The sequence below is a fragment of the Rhamphochromis sp. 'chilingali' genome (assembly GCF_963969265.1).
Source record: "Rhamphochromis sp. 'chilingali' genome assembly, chromosome: 11".
NCBI lineage: Eukaryota > Metazoa > Chordata > Actinopteri > Cichliformes > Cichlidae > Rhamphochromis > Rhamphochromis sp. 'chilingali'.
Window position 1 is genome coordinate 22,516,587 of NC_137938.1, and position 23,292 is coordinate 22,539,878.

General features: G+C 43.3%; 2 protein-coding genes across 5 annotated transcripts; both read right to left on the minus strand.

The window, feature by feature from the left end:
* Positions 1–124: 124 nt before the first annotated feature.
* On the minus strand, positions 125–3,067 carry lenep (lens epithelial protein). Of its 2 annotated transcripts, none has more exons than XR_013973516.1 (2): positions 555–3,067; positions 125–407 (listed from the first exon to the last, which is right to left on the minus strand). XR_013973516.1 is itself a non-coding variant. In XM_080897268.1 (2 exons), the coding sequence occupies exon 1, from the start codon at positions 882–884 to the stop codon at positions 690–692; it is 195 nt and encodes a 64-aa protein (XP_080753394.1). In that variant the 5' UTR covers positions 885–3,067; the 3' UTR covers positions 125–407; positions 673–689. The 2 variants fall into 2 exon arrangements, 1 of the variants encoding a protein (XP_080753394.1); XM_080897268.1 differs by having other exon boundaries at positions 673–3,067.
* shc1 (SHC (Src homology 2 domain containing) transforming protein 1) lies at positions 3,063–22,794 on the minus strand. Of its 3 annotated transcripts, XM_080897266.1 has the most exons (14): positions 22,571–22,794; positions 18,041–18,085; positions 10,903–11,067; positions 10,604–10,674; positions 10,062–10,122; positions 8,508–8,627; positions 7,392–7,445; positions 6,963–7,014; positions 6,137–6,263; positions 5,900–6,047; positions 5,610–5,667; positions 5,232–5,348; positions 4,418–4,674; positions 3,063–4,317 (listed from the first exon to the last, which is right to left on the minus strand). In XM_080897266.1, the coding sequence occupies exons 2-14, from the start codon at positions 18,050–18,052 to the stop codon at positions 4,189–4,191; spliced, it is 1,371 nt and encodes a 456-aa protein (XP_080753392.1). In that variant the 5' UTR covers positions 18,053–18,085; positions 22,571–22,794; the 3' UTR covers positions 3,063–4,188. The 3 variants fall into 3 exon arrangements, with proteins under 3 accessions (XP_080753392.1, XP_080753393.1, XP_080753391.1); XM_080897267.1 differs by lacking the exon at positions 18,041–18,085; XM_080897265.1 differs by lacking the exons at positions 18,041–18,085; positions 22,571–22,794 and having other exon boundaries at positions 10,903–16,118.
* Between the last annotated feature and the right edge of the window lie 498 nt (positions 22,795–23,292).

Below are 23,292 nucleotides of genomic sequence, written 5' to 3' on the forward strand. Positions count from 1 at the left end.
GTTTAGCGATAATAATAATGCTCTTTTGCACACTCACTTAAGAAATACCAAGAGTCACATTAGATGCAAGCTAAAACTGTTTCATAGAAGCTATATTACTGACACTTAAGATCAAAGCATTTTTCTCCCTTTAAAGGTGTCTGTGCAGAATTACCTAATCATCAAATGACCAAAAGAAAAGAAGCAAAAATTCAGACATGTAGGTAATAATTTTTTCTGTTTATGAGTTCCTTTATTTATTGCCACACCACTTTGTGTTGTACAGTGAACATCAGGTGAGCCACAGTCCTGGGAATCTCAGATCATCAGGGTACAATTCAGAAAACTCTAACCCAGTCCGGATATAAAGTCTGTATCATCTTGAAACCTGCTGGCAAGCTTCCTCGAACCCCAAAAGACCTCCCTTCCTATAGAGACACCGAAAAACAAAAAGCAAAAAAATGTTAAAGGGTTGAGTGGTTTTATGATTTTGAAATTATTATTGATAGATTTATTAAACACTATAAATTAAAGCATGTAGTTTATACATAACAGTCATTCAAAACAAGTCATACCTGCCAAGGCTTTACCATATAACACTCCCATTTCTGATGAAATAAAAGCTGGTTGAAATTACAATACAGGACCCAGTGGAGAAACAAGGAAAAATCTGTGCTCTACCACTTGATGTACCCTTTTCTCTCAGTCTGTCAGTCCAGGATCTCTTTGATGCACCAGCAGCAGAGGAGGAAATAGAGGCATTCTTTAACCGACTGGATAAAACTGTAGGCAAAGTTTCCTCCCAGGAAGTTCTTGCCTCGTCCCAGGCCCATGGCCATGTCCCGCAGGTGCTGTCCCAGAGAGGCGGAAGGCATGGCCTGGGGAAGAGGACGCTGGGGGTGCATGGCTGTGCAGAGGGACCAGACAAATGCAACGAGGAGGGCAGTCGATGAGAAGAACTGGAAGATGAGCTGTGACAAATGGAGTCAGATGAGACCCATGCAACAGCTGAGCTCTGCTCCGTATTCCCGGCACTGTTCACTCCTCTACTTATAACCTCCTATACAAACTGCAAGCGCTCTCCACCCACATCTGGCATTTTCTGGACTGTCCTCTAGTTTCAAACGCCCGCTGACTGATTAAAGACCTTGTTTACCTTTGCTGTACTCAGTTCCCATGTGTCGTATGATGCCCCCCTGAATAAGCCCCTGCTGTTCCAGCCACAAACAAGAGAGTTCCAGTAGCTCCAACACATTCGCCACGACACCACACTCTTTGTTCGGGTCAGCGTACAACAAACGCTCATATTTTCTCGTAGTGTGTGCTTTGTTTCAGTCTCTGCTGAACTTTTTTGATGTACACAGAGGGAGGCACAGCAAAAGCCAAACTCACAAAGCCAGATAAGTGATATATGTATTTATATATGCAATCTATATTTTTCCAATACAGGTGTAAACAGACACATTTCCCTAAAAACAAAACAAGACAAAGAGTATTAAAACAGAAACATAAAGTAATAAAAATCATTATCTGTGCACACTATTTCAAAAGGAACCTTTGGCTTTTTAAAAACACAAACCAAAAAGTACAACAGCATCATCAACACTACCACCATCACCAACAATAAACAACTAATTTTCTGAAAGGATTTTCATGCAACAAAGGCTACTGTGATGCACAATAATAACACAGAACCAGTTCACTAACGATAAAGAGCATCAAGTGAGCCTGTTCCAGCCCACACACACATACAACAGGTACGCACAGTAATGGCAGAACTTCTCTGCCGTTTTCCTATTTCTGACCTGCATAAAGCTGAACATGCAGACTGACCCGGCGGTCACTCGGGTATGTGTGTGCATACATGATCTACAACATGTTAGCCCACTTCAAAGTCTAATGACTAACAGATAGTTAAGGTTTAGGCTGAAAAAAAAAATCCCTTCTCAAATTTTTAAATTTTGGCTTCGGTCTCTTCGACGTGTTCAAATTCTACATGAGCGACCTCTGTGCTGTGGTTTCTGGCTCTGTGTTATTTATCAAAGAAGTCATTAAATATACAAAAATGGAAACAATAATCCATCACTTAAGCTTATCAGTCAAAAATTTATGTTATTTACAGATGATCAGGAAAAACCCCCGATCCCATACCACCCCGACCCCCACTCCCCCCCAGATGGTGACATCAAGTATCTGTGACTGTAAGCTGAACGCGAGAACGTGCATCAGAGGAGATTGCCATCACTAGATCTGTTTGCGTGTGTTTACCGGAGTGTCATTTTTGCAAAGTTGTTGATAAACTGAGACTTTTTTTGTAAGATTCTCCTGTAGCTGACTACATTTGAATTAAGTACATAAGGTGACTGCATTGGAGTGACATGACTGCATTGAAGAATCAAGGCACGATCAAAAAGGTATATATATATCTATATATAGATATATAGATATATAAACCAAAAACAACTACATCATGAAGGGAGGAGGAAAACAGTAAACAATAACGTGAACTTCTCCCTCCTGATCCTCGAAAATCTGTGAACACAGCACGCCGAGGAGCAACCTTTGGCTGAACAGTTCATTGTTAGCAATATCCGTCTAACCTCGGAGCATAAAAGGTTTGGAAATCGTTCATTATTCTCTCAAACGATTCAATAAAACACAAACATCAAAATTACATAACCAGTTACCATGACATAACTTGCATTGTTTTTGCAGAAGGAAATTCATTGCTTAGACTGTTAAACACTTGTCAAAGGGGTCTCCCGCTAACTGCTCTTTTCAATTAGGATATTCTTTAAAGATATAACACATAGATTGTCGATGCAAACGCATATTAAGGTGTTTAATGTAAACCAAATGCTCAATAATATCTCGTCTAAGCTTCTCCAAACTTACTGAATTTTGTGTTGTGGTTGATTTTGATGTATTTTTTAAAAATCTCCTTTATTGCCCCCCCCCCCCCCATGCACACAATCGTTCCTCTCCACTCTAAAACGGGCATGTTTCGAAATGCATTTCTTTCTACACACAGTTGCTCCGATGCCGCAAACGCACAAGATCGATAGGAGTTGTTAATATTCATGGCTTCCTTTTCAACCAAGTTCATGTTCTTTGGCATGACAGGTGGTGCTGACTCAGTTGTGTAAAAGGTGTGTACGTCTGCGTTTAGAAAGGGATTGGGAGGATACAGCTGATTTGATCCTTGCGTACTCAGGGTGTCCTTTGATTGATGAGTGCCAAGATAATAAACAGAAACACAGAAAAAAAAAAAAAAAAGGAATATACAGTATATGAAGATCATTGGCATAGCAGTCCTAGATTTGCATACAGGCTTTCCTCCAGGGGTTTAAAAGTCCTTAAAAGAGGAGAAGTTGGGGTTGGGGGTGGCCCTCTGATGAGATCGGAACCAAACTCGTATACCTGTACACATATTCTCCAGCCGAATTATTTTATACCAAGGATTGCTGTGAGAGTTTGTGTTTGAGCCTAGTTCAGTCTCGGAAACAAAGAACTCTTGCCATCCAGTTTGTGTTTTATCTAAAATGCTCCAGCAACAGTCTGAGGAGGATTTTTTTCCCTCCTTTCAGAAAGAATAAAGAAAGCACATGCTTAGAAGTACTGAAGATCTCCCTCCATGTCCCTTAATGTTCCTTTCCACACTCTTCAGTTCTGCCATTTCAGTACATGATTCCATGTAGTATTACGTTTCCACTTTTCATAATTACAGATAAAGATTTTTTTTTCTTAAAAAACAAAAAGAAAAAAAGATTGCATTTGTTTTCTGCCCCATTCTGTAATTTGCAAAGGGCTCCTTCCTGGTTCACAGTAGGCTGAGAAATTGCAGCAGTGCTTCTTCGCTTTGGAGGAATGCGCCTGATAGTCGGTGATGTCAGCGAAGGAACCGTAGATCACAGTTTGGACAGGAAATATAGCAACAGCAGCAAGTGAGTGATTTTGCAGAGAAACTGGTGATACTTTTTCTATTTTTTTTGGCTTTCTTTGCAATGTGTGTGCATATGTATCGTTGTGTGTTAGGTGTAGTGTTTCTGTGTGCATTAAAGGAAATGAGCGTGTGTGTGTGTGTGTGTGTGTGTGTGTGTGTGTGTGTGTGTGTGTGTGTGTGTGTGTGTGGTCGTGTATGTTGTGCAGAACTGATATAATAGTAGGAGTGTATGTTTTTGGTGGTGTATTTCATTGGTGTGGGTAAGGTCAGGCCCTGCGCTCTACTGGCTGTTGCAGACACACTTCACTCCCAGCTGACACAATGGGAAGTCTGTTGTCCATGTGGTAACTGATCAGGTGGCTGACACTCGAAAACCGGTGGTCTTTTGTACGGACCTGAAAAAAGAAAAGGGGAATAAATTAGAGTAAGCTTCAACACCAATATAACCCTCCACTCTGAAATCTCTGTTATGAATTTGATCGTTTCGTGACATACCACTCCTTCTGGGTCAACGAGCAGCAGGTGTTTGGGCTGACCACCCTGCTGTCCCGTGAGGACGTACTGCCCAGGTGTGGTTCCAGACTCCCGCACCAGGAAGTCTCCATCTCGGGTCAACAGTTTCTCTGCTTCCTTACGACTTAGGCTCCCGTGGAACCAGATTTCAGACTGTAATTGCTGCACCATAGAGGGCACTGCTGTCACTGAGTTTGGGCCTCCATGCCCAGAAACCCCCAGGGCATCATCCAGTGGCTCTTGAAAAATGAACACACAGAAATGTATTATTTTGTATTTCACTGTGGATAACATGTTGTCCTGTAGGATCCCATAGCACTGTCTGCATTTCTGCACGACCGATAAATAGGGAAGTGAACCACATTGACTCTGACAGATGCTGCACACAGTTGTGGACTCTGCCGTGAAAAGCTTTATGTAGTCAATCAATAATCTTATACAAATTGCCCCTGTAATGGACAAAGACATTCTAATATCCTTATCTTCCTCTGAGGCTGACTTCTGTGGAGAGCTCCACTGCCAATTAGCATCAGTCATATGGAAATGTAAAATACAAACTGTTTTACTCATCTCACGAGCCCAATGATTAACCCTCTTTTCTTCTCACATGAAAGAAAAATAGCTGATTGCAATTGCCAGAAATTTTGGTCATCTTGATTACAACCCACACACATCACAAATTACCTTTCTTATTTAGTTTTCTCACAGGCTAATGATTTGCACTAGTGTTCAGGATTCAGTCCATTTGAACTTCACTTAGCAGATTTCCAGCAAAAACGCACAAAAAGACACTTACTCATGTCGAAAGCGTCTTTGTGAGCATTTCCGTTTGCTGCAGCTGGGAGGCGAGGTTTATCTACGTTGACGTACGAAGGGTCATCAAACATCTCCCGCCCACCTTCTTTGGCACCCACTAAGAAAAAACAAAATAAAAAAGGAAATAAGTAAAAGTTGCACAAACACAGGAAGAACTTTGCCACGTATTCTCACTTCCTTGCAATTCTAAGAATTTTATCAGGACTAAACAGGGCAAAAACGGAGAGAAAGTTTCTCATGATTTAGCAACAAATAATATAAAGAAATATGTTAGTAACCAAAAAAGAAAAAAAAAAAGGACAGGAACGACAGATAAAGTCCAAAGAGATGCACACATGCAGGCAGCGACAGAGCTCACCTGGTAGGGGTGGCAGAGGCTGTTTATGAATGTCATTCTGACCCGGCTGTCCATAAGGCTGCAAACACAGAGGGGTACAAACAAATGCTGAATGCGTGCACCATGTGGGCATCCTCAAAAAAATGTTCTTTTCTGGCTAGTAAAATGATTACAATCTATTTATCTATCACTTAGGAATGACACAAGTAATTGATTAATTAATTAATTAATTTTTTTTTTTTGGGGGGGGGGGGGGGGGGGGGGGGGTATGCTTGTCTTCCTTCTTTCATGTTAATATGCACGGTTCTCACCAGCGTGGCACCAGGCCGGGTCCTCATGTCAATCACTCCAGCAGGGGGAGGCTGTTTTCCAGGGAAATTATTATAGTACGGGACATCAGGAGGCGGAGCAGCCTCATCTTCTTCTTCCTCCCATGCAGAGCCATCAAATGGAGCCATTCTGTCACAGAGAACAGATACAGAAACAAATTATACGAGACAATATGCAAATACAAGCTCTTGGTTTAGGTTTGTGCAAGCGACAGTTACCTGTCATGAGGTGTGACCAGTTTCGGAGGGTTTTTTAGATACTGTTTAAAACGCAGTTCGAAGGCCTGACCAATGGTGCTGATGACTTCCTGGGCTAAACCCTCCGAACACTCCAGGATATGACATGCTGCAATAAGGAGGCACAAAAAGCTGATAAGCGGGCTTCTTTTGAAGGAAGCATGTGCTCCAACATACAAATACGTTCAGATACAGGTAGAATACAAAAGCACGTATGCATGTACATTTTTATTATGTGCGATGATGTAGGACACATGTAGCAGCTCTAATACATTTTGCACACTCTAGTTTTAACTCAGGAAATTACATAAGCAATAGGATGGCTTCTTTTTTTTATAAGCACTGCATGTTAGAACTTTAATGTCAATAATCTAGCCCGAAGATTTTCACTTTCAGTATTAAACAGAGGAGTGTTTTTGCTTTTTCAGCTGAGAAATGAGCCATAAGTTAACTAATTTAGCTTGCAAACAAACTATGGGACTTCAAAAATAGACATTTGGTGGAAAATGTACTTCTGCCTTTTCTCTACACACTGGGTGTGTAATGTCTTAGCTCTAGCGGGGTATTTGGCAAATTCAAAGGGGAATAAACAGCTAATAAAGCTATTTAAGTTTGATTTACTTATATTAAGATTAAATTCAGTTCATACATTAATGAAAATGTTTGGTTATATTTGCTGAAAGTAAAAAAAAAAAGAGGACTAGTTGCACAGTGCAATGAAAGCAACTACTCTAACTCATGTATTAAAGGATCATTTTATCTACACTGGCAGCTGCTACCTTGGTGAGGCTGTCATTTTGCCACTTACCTCTCTGGTTGACTGGATCTTTGGCCACATATGCTACGTACTCAGCTGTATCCTGAGGGAGACCGACAAGGAAGACAGTCAGAATGGGAAAAATCAATAGGAGGGAAAAGTGAAGGGCAGGTTTAGGACAGAAAAGCTAAGAAGAGAATAAGAAGAAAGAGGTAAAGCGAAGACTTTGGTGTTTAAGCCACAGCAGAAGTTAAAAACTTACAGAGCTTAAAGAAAAGAGAGAGAAGATACGAAGTAAAGAGATAATGTCTGGAAAGAGGGACTGCAGTCCAGGCAATCCAGTAAGGCTGCAATAAAATGAGTGGTATTCAGAGCAATAGACAACGACAGAAGGCAAGGAGGAAGAGCATGCTGGCTGAAGAAAGATGGAAAAAGGCGAGAGTGAGATTTCAGCTGAGAAACAGGGTTTGGCTGACTCACTGGGTCTCCTCCAGAGGCGAAAGAGATGGACTGCATGTGATGATTGGCGATTATCTGTGGAGAAAGAGAGAGAGAAAGAGAGAGGGAGAAAGAAGGAGAGGGAGAAGGAGAGCACGTGGGTGACATGAAGTATGTGGGAAGTGAAATGAAAGCATGTGGATGAAAAGACAAATGTGGAATCATTACTGAGAAAAGTGCTCTTTCCTCCATTGAGCGCTATCAATTGCAGCGGAGATAAAAACTAAGTAGGGACAATGGATGGAACACCTTTTTAACAGTCTGCAACAACCACCCATGTTAGATCAATAACAGCATCAACACTTGCTAATGCTTCAAGCACAGAGTGTGGTCTGTGAGTCCTTAATTGTGATTTGGTATATGTTCTGCATGACATGTTTCTTCGCGCTAATGCGAATGCACTACACCACTGTATACCATCTCCCCAAAGATAAACATCGTGCAGCAGCTATTAACTCATTAGAGGTCTAAGAGGAGGATCACATCCTGCCTTGTGGTAAAGCAGGAATCAAGACAATGGTTAAGAGGGATTTGTGCAGCATCCAGAGTAAATGAGGCAAACAATGAGAAGCAGTTCCAAATATATATCGGGGCATCTCCTGAATATTCCAGGAGGTCACGATACATAATAGATATGGAAAAATACTGAGAATTTCTTTTAAAAAAATGATGTTTATATCACTGAGATTCAACCACCTTTAACATTTTAGTGAACTAAACATGTTTACACCATTAACAAGAAGCTGAAAGCAGTGGGAATGATTACAATGCAACTCTGAAGGCAAAGAATAAAAACATTTAGAATTTTTGAAATAAATCATCTGTAGATTGGTCTTCGAAAGTAAGAAAACATAACAAAATCCACACAAAAATTCCTCAAGCAAAGAGATCCCCAGGTTTTCTCTGCTTCGGTAAACTCCACAGGCTAAGTGCACTCAGGGTACCTGAAAACATGCCCCATAGCTACAACAGAGAGCTCAGACAATCAAGTGTATTTCTGACTCAAAAGCGAGATTACTGGCTTTCAAGGACAGCTCAACGGAATGCCTGGGTAGAGTTTGAGAAAACAGCAGCTTGAGGTTAGAGCTTCGTTCTAACCTGTTTGCAGTCAGAGGCCAGCAGATTGAGGCTGCTGGTCGAGATGGTGAGGCTGATTGTCATGCCTGCAAACTGTAAATTACTCTTTCCCAGGATGGACGTTAGACAGCGAGAAGAAGGCTGCAAAAGGAGAGAGAGCAGTTTTAGTAATAATCAAATCAAGGTGCCCAAACCAAAAAGCAACAGGACGTTTTGTTTTTTTAAAAAATTCAACAAAGCATGATAGTCCACTGAGTGCTCCCTGCCTCAGCATGACTGTGGGCATATGTGTGGAAATGCCTGTGTGTGGGAGTGGGAGAACAGCTGCAATTGTGAAAGTGATCCTGTCTCCAAGGCCAACTGCGACCAATTGGGAATAGACAGGACAGTTCGCATACTGTAGCCTGGGCCAAGAGCATCACACAGACCATGCCAGCACTATTGTGCCAGCATTATTGCGCCAGCACGTTTATCCAAATCCTCCTACTGTTCTCATGGCTTTCATCCATATTTGTTCCAAAATGTTTAGAGTGTGCAGTGAGAAAAGCAGGAGCAACAGGACAGGAAGCACATGCTTGGCCACATTAACCTCAGTCCTGCCAAATCAGAGGCACTAGACTAGTTTAATCTATTCTAGTTTATATCCTATAACTGTATTTTGTCTGCTGTGCTATACTGTCAGACATTCCTTGGTCAAACCCTGCTACAGCAGCTGAATATAGCCACCTGTTTTATAGACTGTTTGGGTGGATGTTTTTAGGTTTACAGGAATACTGTGCACAGACACTCGCAGTCTTTAAACAGCAGACTGGCGGCTGTGTCTGCTAATCTGTTGTGCTCCTTTGGCCTGACGCTGGCTCCACACAAGCTTCTACTCCACCTCTCCAGCCTCCCTTGTGACAACAGGGAGGGAAAAGAGAGATCAGAGAGTGACTGGTAATTACCTGTGAGTAGTCGGCTAACCACAGAAGTGTACAATCAGCCCAAATCAAGATTTGTGTGTGTATGTGTGTACTTGTAAAGCTATATTTGACGGAATCACTGACTTTTAGATCACTGGAGGAAAAGTGGGGACATTTCGGTTGGTCCTGATTTTTGTGTGTAGGTTAAGGTTATAATTAGGTTTAGATTAGGGATAGGCTCTTCTATGAAGATAAAGAGGCAAGGGAATGGATTAAGTCAGTGAATGTGCTCATAAAGATAGCCAAACAATAAATGTGCATGTGGTCCAGCTATACTCACGTTTTGGGGACCTAAATCAGTTAACAAAGACACATTATGGAAAAAAAGGAAGTGCCAAATGTGTAATGTTTATAGTTCAGGATCAATGTCATAACAAATAGGAAAAACTCCAGGTTATGAATGCAACTTAATGTAATGTCCTCTAAAATCATGTATACACGGCTCTTTGTGCATTTGTGTGTATACATGAGACTAAATAGCCCACTGACCACAGGGTGGACAACGGAGCTAAATCTAGCTCTTATCCAGAAAACTCTTCATAACGCTGTCCACTTAAGTCTTATAAATAAATAATGCTCTGTATGGGTGTGTGCTCCTGTATGTAGCGCCTACCTTTCTCCTGCGGGCTCCTTTGGCACCGGGTACTGCCTCACACACCACAGAGATAGCTTCCCTGAAAAATGAAAAACATGCATGTTTGCAAATGGCATGTAATTGACCTAAACACCTTCCCAGATTCACATTTATGGATATTAAATGAGATCTGGCAGCGGGTGATAGAATTTATCGTCCCTGGCGACTGGGCTCGTCTTTGCCACGGAGACAAACATCATTGCGGAAACCAGATGGAAACCACCAGGATTCCAGAACATTCTAATTTGGGGGCTCTGAGAGCGGCAGGCGTGTACATGCAAACACACACGGGCAGATGTAGTCAGATGCTAAAACAGAAAGAAAACAAGCCCCGCAAGAAAAATGGAGCGGAAGCGAGCGAGCGGGCAAAGGAGTAAATGCGAGGTGAGTGATGTATGTGTGAGCCATAACATTTTTCAAAGTGTAACCACACTTTTAACATCTCGCCCCCTCAGAAACAAAGCAGAAATGAAACGAGTGAAAGGTCAAACCTGCAGCCGATGAGCTGTGTGTAATCTCACCTGGTGACCTGAGTTCTGGTGTTGAAGTCCAGCGCCCGCATTGATTGTAGCACCTCCACGCATCCCATGTACTGCCCAGGAAACAGGAAGGCAAAACATTAACATTAGACATTTCCTACATCCTGGTCCCATTGGACCAAGGGAACACAACAGAGGAAGAAAGCAACAGTATCCTTTCCTCATTACAGACTCAGTTTCTAAAAATGAAGGGTTTATATGTACACAAAAACAGCTTGGCAAGGGTGACGTGCAACTTTGCATTTAAGCTAGAGGCTACTGAGAATGTGCCAGTCACTTACCCGTACACTGTAGGAAACACCAGTGGTGCTGACCACAGTGTCTGAGTGCAGCCAGCCACGGGTGGGCTTGTTGACAAAGGAGCCATGGCGCGTCCACTCGTCTCCTCCCAGCTGCCCTCCTTCCACCCGTGCCCTCCTAGACACCCCTCCTAGCCGGTTCATGTCCTGCAGAGGAGGTCGGGGAGGGGGAGAAGGAGCAGTTAGAAGCGAAACAGGGTGATGAAGTGGTGGGGAGGAGCTAGAGTTGCTCCTGTCATCCCCAGAGGACTCAACAGGTGCCTGAGCTCCCTGTGATTTGCTTGAGGCCTTGAGTCCTGGGAGAAGAGTAGCTGAGACACCCAGACGAAGAGAGCCCATTCTGGGGAAGAAGGAGCAGAAGGTGGTGGGGCTGTTCTCAGCTTGTTGGGGAGAGGAGGGGGGCAAAATGGGAGTGAGAGATGAGGAAGAGACAGAGGAAGGTAAGCCAGGGGAGGGTGTGAGGGGGGTGACAGGACTGGAAGGAGGAAACGATGATGGATTGGAGTTTGTTTCGTCAGTTGAGCTCAGTGATTCACTCCGAAAATGGGTGTATTTTGTTTTCTCCATAATGAATTGAATCATAATGAATCTGCAGTGTCAGTTTTTATATCCGTGCAAGTCCACACAGGCTCTTGTGATTCAAAGTCTCTTTGTCTCAGTATTCAAAGTTTTTCTCTGAAAGGACAAACAGCCATCTGTCTGTCTTGCTCAGTGTAAGAGCTGCATCCATCTGTCTGGTTGTGTGTCCTCCACTTGTTTCCAGGCAGCCAAAACCCAACTGCTTTAAAAACGGCTTTATCCACAATGAAAGCAGTATGAGCAAAAGCACAGAGGAAACGTTGGGTGCCCCAGTTAATGGTAAAACACAGACAAAAAAAGCTTTTTAGTGCACCAGTGCAGCTCATGTTGTCATGAGTTCATTTTGAAATTTACTTGAGTGTTTTCTGAGTTCCCAGGTACTGATGAATAGCTTCTTAGCTGTCCACAGACTGTTGCTCTTGGTGTTTTGCCATGATGTAAAACAATATCTGTGACTATCTTGTCCCAACTTAATAGCCTCTGAGTGAGGCCCAGTAATTCAGCTGTCACCAGCACCATGAAGAATCAGCACAAGTGATTGTCTCTCTGAACACCCCCTCATGTGTATGTCTTACTGCTCTGGGGGGTGCGCATTTCTATGTGATGTGTCTACATGCATGAGGCAGTATAAACCTTGCCGGCCTACAATGCTTCTTTGATTATCTGTGTATGTTCGTGTTGGCATGCGCTTGTGCGTGCACGTGTGAAGCAGCTCCCCTTGGCAGCTCTATCCTGCTTGACACGGGCCCATAAAAATCCTATTAGCAGCCAGAGAGGGGATTGCAAGGAGGGCCGTGCACGCTAACGCGGCAGCGACGCACACATTATACACAGCCTCAACTGGTCGATACGACAGCAAGCACCTGCAGAGCTCAATGAAGCCCAGAACTGCTAAAGAAGAGAGAGGAGGCTTACTGATGTATGGCTAGTCTCCAACTCTTGGTAGCAGCACACTTTCTTTAACGCCTACTTTTCACTCCCTCTCTCTCTTCCTCCAAATGCTTTCATGTCCTCTCTGAATGGCCCTCGCTCTCTCTCTCCCTGCTTCTTCTTCTTCTTCTTCTCTTCTCTTCCAGATTACCTCTGGCGCAGGCGCCTTCCCTTTCTCTGAACTCTTTCCTCCCTTCTCTCTGTCTCCTCTCTTATCCTGGAAGTCTTCTCTCTTCCTCCACACTATGTGCTCCGCCAGCCTCTGTCTCTCCAACGCCTCCGCCCTCTCCCGCGCCACCACTTCCTCTCTCCTCTTCCAGATGATCTCTCGCTCCCCCTCTCCCCCTCCCTCGTCTGCTCGCCCGTTCTCCAGGCTGTCCCGTTTAACAGTCCCTCAGTCGAAAAAAATTAATAAAAATAATATTGAGCCCTGTCTTTCTGCTTCCCTTAGCTTTAGGATTATAGATGGTTAAAGGCTAGGCATGGTAACCTTTGACACCAACAGAAACCCTAAAGACAAAAAGTGAAGTACTTAAGACTGCACTGGCAGAGTTGAATCTGTTCCTGACTGATGTTCCTGATATGGCTAAAACAAGTGAGCCTGTCTTGTTTCAAGTGTGTTCCCTAAAACTGGCCACATAGGGTGTTGATTTTTTTCTTCCTGGAGCACCATTAGATAGCGGTAGTTTGAGTCTGAGATGCTGCCTGTGTCTGGTACACTGACACACACTGCAGTAGCACGGTGGTGATGTAACACTGAAGAATGTAGGTCATTGGCTGATAACAACTACCGGTGGTCTTGTTGTGATGGTAATGAGACCTGATTGGTCAGGTTTGAACTCCCAACCCAGGGTTCCCTGAATGGTGCTGAGGCTCACCAGTGTTCAACATGTAGTCACTCGCCCAGCTGGAAATGCTCAATCAAAACTGCTGTTAGGCTGATTTCTCTATGCACGGCTGTTCTCACCCTGTAACTTTATTACGGCCTAGTTCAAATAGCAATCGCAGAACAGAGTTATTTACCTGAGAGAAAAATATTGACACTGTCACAGATGATATGAACGAGCCAAGAGTTATATTCCTTCCTTATCTAAGGCAGGGCTTATCAAGCAGCAAGTAAGCTCTCTCTACTGTACAGACACCATCTCACATCTCATAGTCTGCATAGTCCAATCTAGAAGGCAAACAACAGTCTGTTTACATTAACAGTCTCTCACAAACCGGAGCCCCACAATTAAAACAGTCTGCAACAGTTTGACCTCAGTAGGAGGCAAAGCTACACCTACAGTCCAGCAGTAAACTGGCTGGCTGACCTACAACTTAGTGCTGCTGAGGCACTAGTCATACTTACAATCTGTTGACCTTTGCTCGCTCAAAGGAGAAGGTTTACACCCACCTTTTCCACAACACATACAAAAGTCTGTAAAAGTGGCACCAGCGTTTCAGTAATGCCAAGCAAAAAAGGTTGATTATTTATTTCCTCCTCACACTAAGATTTCAGAACTTCATTCTGCCTGAAGGACAGCCCGCAAGCTGGTGGTGGGCGCTCAATGCATGGCAAAGGAACAGTCGCCTACACCAGTCTAGCACCACAGAGGGATTGTCTAGCAATTCTAGCTAGTCATCCATCTGGTCTTGGCCAGAAAGCACCATGGAGGATCCAGTCATACTTATGAACTGCAAGACAGGCTGGGACGATCTCCAGAAAGCTGTAAAGCATCTAATAAAACCAGAACTTAGTCCGTAGAGATGAATAGCACTTAAAAAGGCAAACTATTCAACCTCAGTAGACTTGCTAACACTGGAGAGAAATTCAGGTGCTGTTAAAAAAAAGGGAGCTGCTGAAATGCTCTATGGGCAGAGTTAACCCTGGCTCTTCCCAGGGATGTTTTAGTGCACCGAACACAGTGTAGGTCAGGTGACTGCAGAGGAGATGACCCTCTACAGGAAGAGAAATCCTGAGTCACCTAGAGACAAACAGCAAAAGGAAAAGGCTGTGACAAACACAGCTAATGACTGGTAATTGGTGGCCTTGGGGCCACGCAGCTGTGATATGTACAAGTGAAATCAGTACTGTAATCTAATTCATCCAGTCATTTCTGATAAGAGAGCATCAGTTTGACTGATGGAAATGGTAGTTGTCATTAATAAATGTGAGATCGGGACAGGCTGGACGGAGATGAGTCGTACAAGGCGAACATGGAGAATTGGGAGGGGGAGACAGGTGACCTGAAACAACCCTGATTCCCGGAGCTTGCCGAGCTCCGCAAAGACAAGGACTGTCTAGTAGAGAAGAAGGGAAACAAAAACTCTAAAAACTGACACAAACAATGAACTAATCTTGTTTTATCAAGTAAATATATACAATTACCAAACGGCACAGCACCAGTTTAAAAAGATAGGACAAGGAAAACCAACTTTACATCTTGTTCTGTCTGCAGCTGCTGCCCGTTGCTATGGCAACAGACATTAAAAGAGATGCCTGCAGAGGATATATACTGAGAAGTCCTGACAACAGCAGAAATCTTCAGACAAAGAGATAACCGCTTTGTCAAATCACATTGCAAGCAATTAGTAGCTCCATCAAAGGCTCCACATTAGAGCTCTTTTTTTTCATCCAACAGGAGAAAAACTACAGACTCCTAGAAAGATCAATATGGTTCAGGAAATGATCAAAGTTTGGCCGGCATCCCGCCAGCCATAAAACCGAATCAATGTTGACATCCGATGTCGGTCGCTTGCACCGACTCCGACTAGGGCATGTAAAACTGACACTGTTTTCAAAGAATAATAATCTATTTTCTAATAACTGTATAAACAAGAATTTCACCAAGAATTAACATCAAAAAGACAACTCATGTTTAGAAAACTTGCATAAAAACAACCTGAATATTCTGTGCGGCAGCTAACAAAGATTAGAATGATTGTATAACATCCTGCAGAGTAGATCCTACGCTCATGAAGGATAGGAAAAGAAAATAGAAAATCACAAAGGGAGTCTGTATTTCCAAAAAAAGAAAAGAAAAAGTAATTAAACTGTTCTGTATAAAGTGAGTCTTATCGATTTCCCTAAGTGTTTTAATGAATGGCAAAAAAACAAAACAAAAAAACAAAACAAAAACCGAAGTAGTTCCTTTTTTGGTTTATAAAGCATGCAATTGATAATCCACGGTGATTCTCCTAAAGCTAGGTTCCGTATTCACATAAGAACCACATTAATGTTTAAACGGCCACAGCTTGTCCGATCATTCGTCCTCTCCTTCCTCTTCCTAGCTTTCCCTTCGTCCACTCCCCGAAAAACGTGCTTCTCCTCTGATCCGCTCTTCCGCTCGATTAATTCACAAAGTCACTGCCGGCAGCTCCTCTCCATCTATCCTCTCCTCCGTTTGGCTGCCTCCTCTTTTCGTCCCTCCTCTCACTCTCTCTCTCTCTCTCTCTCTCACTCTTTCAGCAGATGGTGAAATGGCAGTGTTGCCAGGATGGATGATGGTAGTCCTTCATTGTGCTCCTCTTCTCCCCTCACGTCTGTCTCTCATCCCCACTTTCCTTCCACCTCTGTCTGTCTGTTAGAGGCACAAGCACACTGTCTGTCCTCCCCTCCTCCCTGTCTGGGTGGGTGATGCTGCCTCCCATTCTCAGTCTCTCTCTTTCATACACACACACACAACCGCGCCACAGCCTGTGCCCTCCCCACCTTCTTTTCTCCCATGCTACCTCCTTCCTGTTTCCTTCCCTTCCCCCCACCTCCTCTCTGCAGCCAGAGTCATTTAGCAGTATACATGTGTATGCACAGAAAGATGCTGCACTTCTACTCAGAAATGCACACACTCCAAGGAGAGATGGAGATGGGGATGGGGAAGGAGGAATGAAGGGAAGGGAAGAGAAGGGAAGGGATGGTGGATACATGTGTTTGTGTGTGCATGTGGAGGGTGGGCTGTTCATGTTGGGTATTCAACGCTCCTCCCTTATTCATGTTTGGTAACCTGAGAAACACAGTTAAAGAGTGAGGGGAAGAGAGTGAGAGAGAGAGAGGAAGGATGGATATAGATAGCCTCTGTGTGCTGTGACATGAGGTCACTCTATATAACCTTGATAAAAGTGGACAAAGTGAGGGGAAAAAGGAAAGCAGACTGCACTCGCATGATGATAAATATTTCCAATGTTACTACATGACTACAGCACTCTAGGGGAAAAGACTGGAAGACATAAAGCAGATATCCCACAGATTGGTCTTGACATTTGAGCGCATCTGATGAGAAGGCAGTGTTGCGGAAAGTAGAGGAAACCACACATAGAGTGACACAGGAACCCGGCAGAGTGGATAGCAGAGTCCTCAAATGACACCCCAAAGAGTCCCCGCAGTACCAATTTTCACCACTACACCATCATTGTGAGCTCAAGCAGTGCACTCAAGGATGTGAAGGTTCATAATGAGACAACTGCAGACAGCTAGCATTCGTCATCATACACAGTGATCTGATTGGTAGTGATGGGCATGATTGGCGAAGAAGACACCCTCCACCGCCCAGAACCAGTGAAACACACGATACACTGTGGCTTAGGGTTGACCTAATCGAACATTTTGTGCTCCCTTATTAGATTGAGTGAATTAACAGTTCAGGTGCCATCTTGAATTTACATTAAAAAGATAGCAACCACACTGAGCTGACAGCTTATTCAGTACACCCAACTAAAACTCATTGTACGATCTACTGTACAATATAAAGCACCTTGAGGCAACTGTTGTTGTGTTTTGGCGCTAGATACATAAAATTGAATTGAATTGAAAACTACTGCAGTTCAGCCAGTTTCTTCTCCATGGAGCCGCAACCTCCAAAAATAACCAAACATATCCATCTGAAAATATAGATATGGGTTTTTTAGCTCATAAAGGTACGATTTATCTCACAGCTTCCAACTGCATTTGTTTTATTTGGGTGCAACTAATAAACTGCAGAGGAAGTAAAGTTAACATCCCATTCAAACCACAATAAATTTACATGCACAGGGCTGTACAATTACTGAAGCACGATTTCAAAATGACTTTAGTTTCCAGTTCTTTCTTGCAGGTGAAAACTTGTGCAATATTAAAGATAGCAAATGAGGAGTAAAAAAGGAGGGGCGTGTGATTTTTCTGCATCACACTGTACTGCTTCTTAGAAGGCTGCGCTTTGTTGAAACATCTCTTAAATAAGGTTTTTGTTTTATGTTGCATATGCTACTTGGAAACCCTTTTAAATGGGTCAGAGAACATTCCAGTTTGTTTCATATCAAAGCCTGAAACGTGACACTTTCATAACGCTCGATTATAATTTCATGAAAATGGAAAGGAGGCATCTTAATTGGTGAAATATTGCACACCAACTACAATCACTCTTGTGTCCACAGTATCTTTGAGAGCAATTTTATTTTATTCTTGGTGTAATTGTGCAGCCCTGAAATTACAGTGCTTTAACAAATAATGCTTATTTTACACATATGCCCACCAGGGCTGGATGCGAGAGTCTGTTCATTTCTATATCATATCAGAAATTTAGAAGCAGCAACTCCTTTGCCACTGTGGCACGATGTGTTTTTTTGATCAGCTGCTTGTATCATTTTAATGCCTTACCATATATTCCATCGGCCAGCACAGGCAGCGTGTGAGTCTGTAGCCCTAAAAACACCAAGGTGCACATCAACACACAGTACACAAAAGCATACACAGTCGCAGACAAGCACACACGCACACAAATCAAAGAGCAAATTACAGCGTGCTCCAACCAGCGCCCTTGCAGCCACTTGACTTCCAGCATGCTTTGCTCCCAGCATCAGCTGTGGAGAGAGTCATGGGACCTTCTTCATATCGAGCACACAGACACACAACACTGACACAGGGAAGAGGCCGGGCGATACTGAGAGGGATAAAGTAACGGAAAGCGAAGGAAGGAGAGAGGAAGAGTGAAAGGAGAAAGGCAGAAATCCGCTGTGCGTGTTGAAACATACCCTGTGGAATGAAAAGAATCAACTCATAGGACTGCATGTGTAGGTTGTTTGTGTTTCAGCTTGCCCAGCGCGAGTTAGCAAGTGTGAGTTTAGGTGTTCTGCGCCTGCAGAAGTCTGTGGAAACTGCAGCTAGTCAGTGTTTATTAGATGAAACAGTCGGAGACAGACTAAGAAAGAGCTCTGGATCTAATGCACACGCTGCAGGGCCACATCTGCAGTCTGCTCATACACTGTATATGTGTGTGTGTGTGTGTGTGTGTGTGTGTGTGTGTGTGTGTGTGTGTGTGTGTGTGTGTGTAATGTGATTTGACCCACCTCACTTATCCTTATTTGAACTAGTCAAAAAAAAAAATTAGCAAAGATGAGTAAACAGGGCCTCGATGCTGACATTTTCTCTTGGATTCTTGCCAGAGATGCTGACTAACATCAATTCCCATTATCAAGGCAAGACAGACAAGAGTCGAGTAAAGAATGAACAATAGAAGGGAGAGAGGGAGGAAGCGTAACTCACACGGGAAAGTCTCAAACGTAAACACAAATAAGCAGGCACACTGGAAAAAGGCAATCAAATTTTCAAAAATTAGGCTGAGGGTGAACATTAGATTAGCCACGGCTTCAGCAGGAGTACTTTCTCTCGGCTTAGTAGCTCACTATGCACACAGCAAACATGTGAGCTGGCTATTTTGGGTTGTGCTTCCACCACCACCACCACCCCTCCTCTAACCACACTCCCACATCTCTATCTCCTTCCATCATTCTTTTCCTGCCACCACTTACTGCTTTGCTCCACTTACGACTTCCACTTACAACTTCCTTCTCGGTTTAACGGCTTACTTGTCAGAAACTGCGGTGTTTCTACACCGAGGTTCCAGCTGAACCTTTGAACATTGTCTGGCGTAACCTTTAGTCCTCCGTAGCAGCAAGTATCGAAATTCTTCAAGGGTTCAAGTTTGCATGAAATACTTGGGTCAGGGTTTTTTTTTTTTACACAAACATACGTTTCCGGATTTAAGTCATAGCTGTGCAAACTTTGTGCAGTTTGCTTTTGCTCAATTAACAAAAGTTCTGATCACACAGCAAACTGGGGTGAACATCTGAAAGCGAAGTGCAAACGCAATTTGATTCAAACTTTTTTTTACTGGACAACCACACCACTTCACCCATTAAGACTGTGTCATCTAATTTAAGTACATGTTGCTGAGTCGCTGCTTTTACTGTTATTTTAACAAGTTTCCAAGTCGATTTATTTTAGTGCTGTGTCTTTAAACATTGCTTCATGTCCAAGTGTATCTGAATAATGTTAACCAGTGGCTTCTGAAAAGTGCATGCTGAGGAGCGGATACACAGAATAATCAACGCTACAAAACAATAACAGCTAGGAGATTTTAACTTGACCCTAAAGTGACCCTAAAGAGTTACTTCAATACTATTAACACAGCTGAAGTAAGATGTGGGATCATTCCATCTAAAAACATCACATTTTCTGCTCAGCCACCTGTGATTTGCCTGAAAATGTTACAGTTTAATTCGGACATAAATGTGTGATTACTGGGAAATGTTAACCTTGCAAAAGACAACTGGTGCACATTTCTAAACGTTATATAGCTGTATTCCACAATAAGATCAATTAAAGATGCAGAATCCCTTTTAAAATGCAATTACTACTCACCGAAATGAAGAAAATGCTATTTTTATTCAGATTTTGTGATGATTGATCAAATATGATAATTATGTTAAGCTGTACCCAGCAGAGAGTCTTCCCCAGATAGTACAAAATTCTGGAGTTTCTTGGAGTACAAGAACTTTACTTAAAACTGAGAAAATAACTGTTAAATATATACATATTTAGCCTGCTTTGTGGGCATGAACATTCAGGCTTATCATTATGCACTTTAAAATATACTGAAGACCTCCGGTGAAGCGAGCCTGAAGGAATCCTGATCTGCAAGAAGAGACACCGTTTGAAAATGCAATCTCAGCTTTCTGAGTAAAGAGAGACAAACCACAATAAAGACACAAACAGACTTTCAAGTTAGATACGTGGCACCACAGAGTCACTCTGCTGTAAAGCCCTGCATATAAAAATGCAACAACCAGAGTCTCATACAGAATTCAGAAAAACCATCAGCAGCCATCACGCTGCTAATGAAATTCCGCCGAAGCTGCACTAACTTCTGTTTTTTAGCATCGCACGGGACGAGATGTTAATCAAACTGTGGCTCACGCAGTGCGCTGAGCACGTCGCGCTAGACTGAGCACCGCAGGAGGAAACGCAGCTGAGACTCGGCTCTATTGTATGAAGGCAGTGACGGACAACCACATGCTATGGCCTCAAAAACAAACTCCTACAGTTGGTTTCCAGAATGCGCTCATACACACCAGGAAGTAGAAAAAAAACGCGAACAAACAACCCCCCTCCCCACATGGTCGGAGAGACAGACAGATAGAGTACATGAGCCAGACAGAAGAAACCTGAGAAAAACACATCCTCACAGGTCAAGACACCCACACAAAAAGCGTATGTCGACAGTCTCGAAGTGTTTATAAGAGCTTAGCACCTCAGCACTGTGTTTTGTCAATAGTGATGCACCACAGGCCGAAATCCAAGTCTAATATCTGCGGTAATATTTGCACTGCTGACAAAAATCGAATTCTTTATTTTTGAATTGGCTGTGCGTCTGAGACGCACGGACTCCGTGCACAGCTGTCAAGCTGAAACCGCTGTAACAATCAAGTGTCACACCTCCCGTCAATCAAGGCGAAGGCTTTTACCGGTGACCGAGGGGTTTGAAGGGAATTGGACAGATCCAATTTTAATCAAGTGGATTTTGGTTTACGTTGGAGTGTGATGGAGTGGCCGAGGTGCTCGACTTTGGCTGACAGTTTGTGTCCCAGACTGTCCTCCTGCCTGTGCTGTGTTTGTTTACGTGGGTCTAAGACGCACACGGCCTATTTGTCAGGCTCCTGACATGTGTCTGAATCTACCGCTTCTTGGGATCAGATGTTGACTGGACCTTCCCTCGGCCTCCATTTCATCGGTGGAGATAACTTGAGTCATATAATATCGTGTCAGCGGCTGCTGGTCTGAGCGGTATGGTTGACCCTGATAACAGCACTGAGCCCACTGCTTTCAGCTACCTCAATCACAGCACATAGCCTTGAGTCTGCTTCTATAATAGTCTGTCTGCCCTTCACTTGTTTACCGCAAACTTTAACTCTGTCACACTGACCCTGTTTTACACATCTGAGGTGCGTTTTGGTGACCGTTCTCCATGGATGCGCACAAAAGGGGTAACATTAAGTAAGCTTTTTTTAATGTCTGACTTTGTACAGATTTGCGAGTGGGTTCGTGTGTGTACTGATAGCTCCTAAGGCTTATCTCACTGACACTTTATAGCCTGAAGCAAATCAGGCAGATTTCAGCAAAGCCAGGACAGGCTTTAGTCCCTAAAGCAAAAATAAACACAAATTTATTAAATAGTGAAGGAGTAGTGAAAAGTATCTTTCATAATAATCTCCAATGTGATGGGGAAAAAACTTGTTCTGGGTGCAAGAGTCCTACACCTTTTTTTTTTTCCGCTTTTATACAAAAGAGGGAAAGTAAGAAGGTTGGAGAAGACGACAGCAGCAAAAAGTTGCCCCTTTATACCAAAAAATGTCCTCAAATAACTGTCTTATTTTGCTCAGGTCTAGTTTGAGTTTATTGGCGCCTCTTAAAAAGAAATGGCATGTGAGTGACCTGCTTTCTGTTGTTTTTGCTCGTCCAGAGGACACAATGATGACTTCTGATCACTTTCTCTTATAAACATTTTATCAGAGGCTCCAACAACAGCTCACTTAGGTTTCAGGTTTTAATAATAAAACCTGGCAACACACACACAAAGTTTGAAAGCACAAAGTTAAACATTTAGTTAACTCGTGCACGCCCCAGTCTAACCATTTACATATTTCTTACAGTAACCCAACAGGCTCGACTGCACCGTGGCGTAACATAACAACGAAACATTGAATTGTCCGGCAGAACTATGTGTCCCCACAAATTTAGCACATAATCAGTTTCCTCACACTTTTCATACGTGCTATAGCTGACGCACAGCACGCAGAGACCGCACCATGCCCCCCCAAAAAGTGTGGGCAACTTTAACGAGCAACTTACCAGCTCTGTTCCTCCCTTTCCCTTGAATGCCCCTCCTGCCCACCAAGCTCTGTTGCTGCTGTTGCACAAATTTCAGCTTAATTTCATATAACAGGGCAAAGGGTCGAAAGTTTTGTCCGCCGGGATCCTTGTATATTTGATGCTTAACTTCATAAAAGAAGACTCTAAACTTCTTCTTTCCTCTCCCTTTCCGTCCCTGCCTCCTCCCCCTACCTCCCCCTCCACGATCACGACAGAAGTCACTTCCGCGAACAACGCAGCGTCATCCGGCTCCTCTCTCTCTCTCTCTCTCGCTCTCTCTTTCTTTCTCTTCATTTCCCCCACTCCCGTGCGAGTGTGTGCGTGCGTACGCGCGCGCGTACCATTTTGCACCTGGACCACTCAGTGTAGGTTGCGCAAAAGTGGAAACCCTGACCGCCAGCCATAAGTCTGCAGCTGAACATGTACTTTACCGTAGATAAATACAGCGCAAGAACAGCTGTTTTACGCCTGAAGTTTTGCTTTTTCCAGCATTTAGAAAGAGACCGCGATGACCCGCATCCGCTACCAAAACAAACCATCAGCATCAGCTCAGGGCATAAGCTGCTGGCCCCCGCTTTGAGGTGTTATTACCGCAAAGACATTGACATAACTACATACGCACTGTCGTCCACATATGTTTTAAACACGTTTTTGTGTTGTCCATACATGTCCATACATTTGAATACGATTCTCGTTTCTTT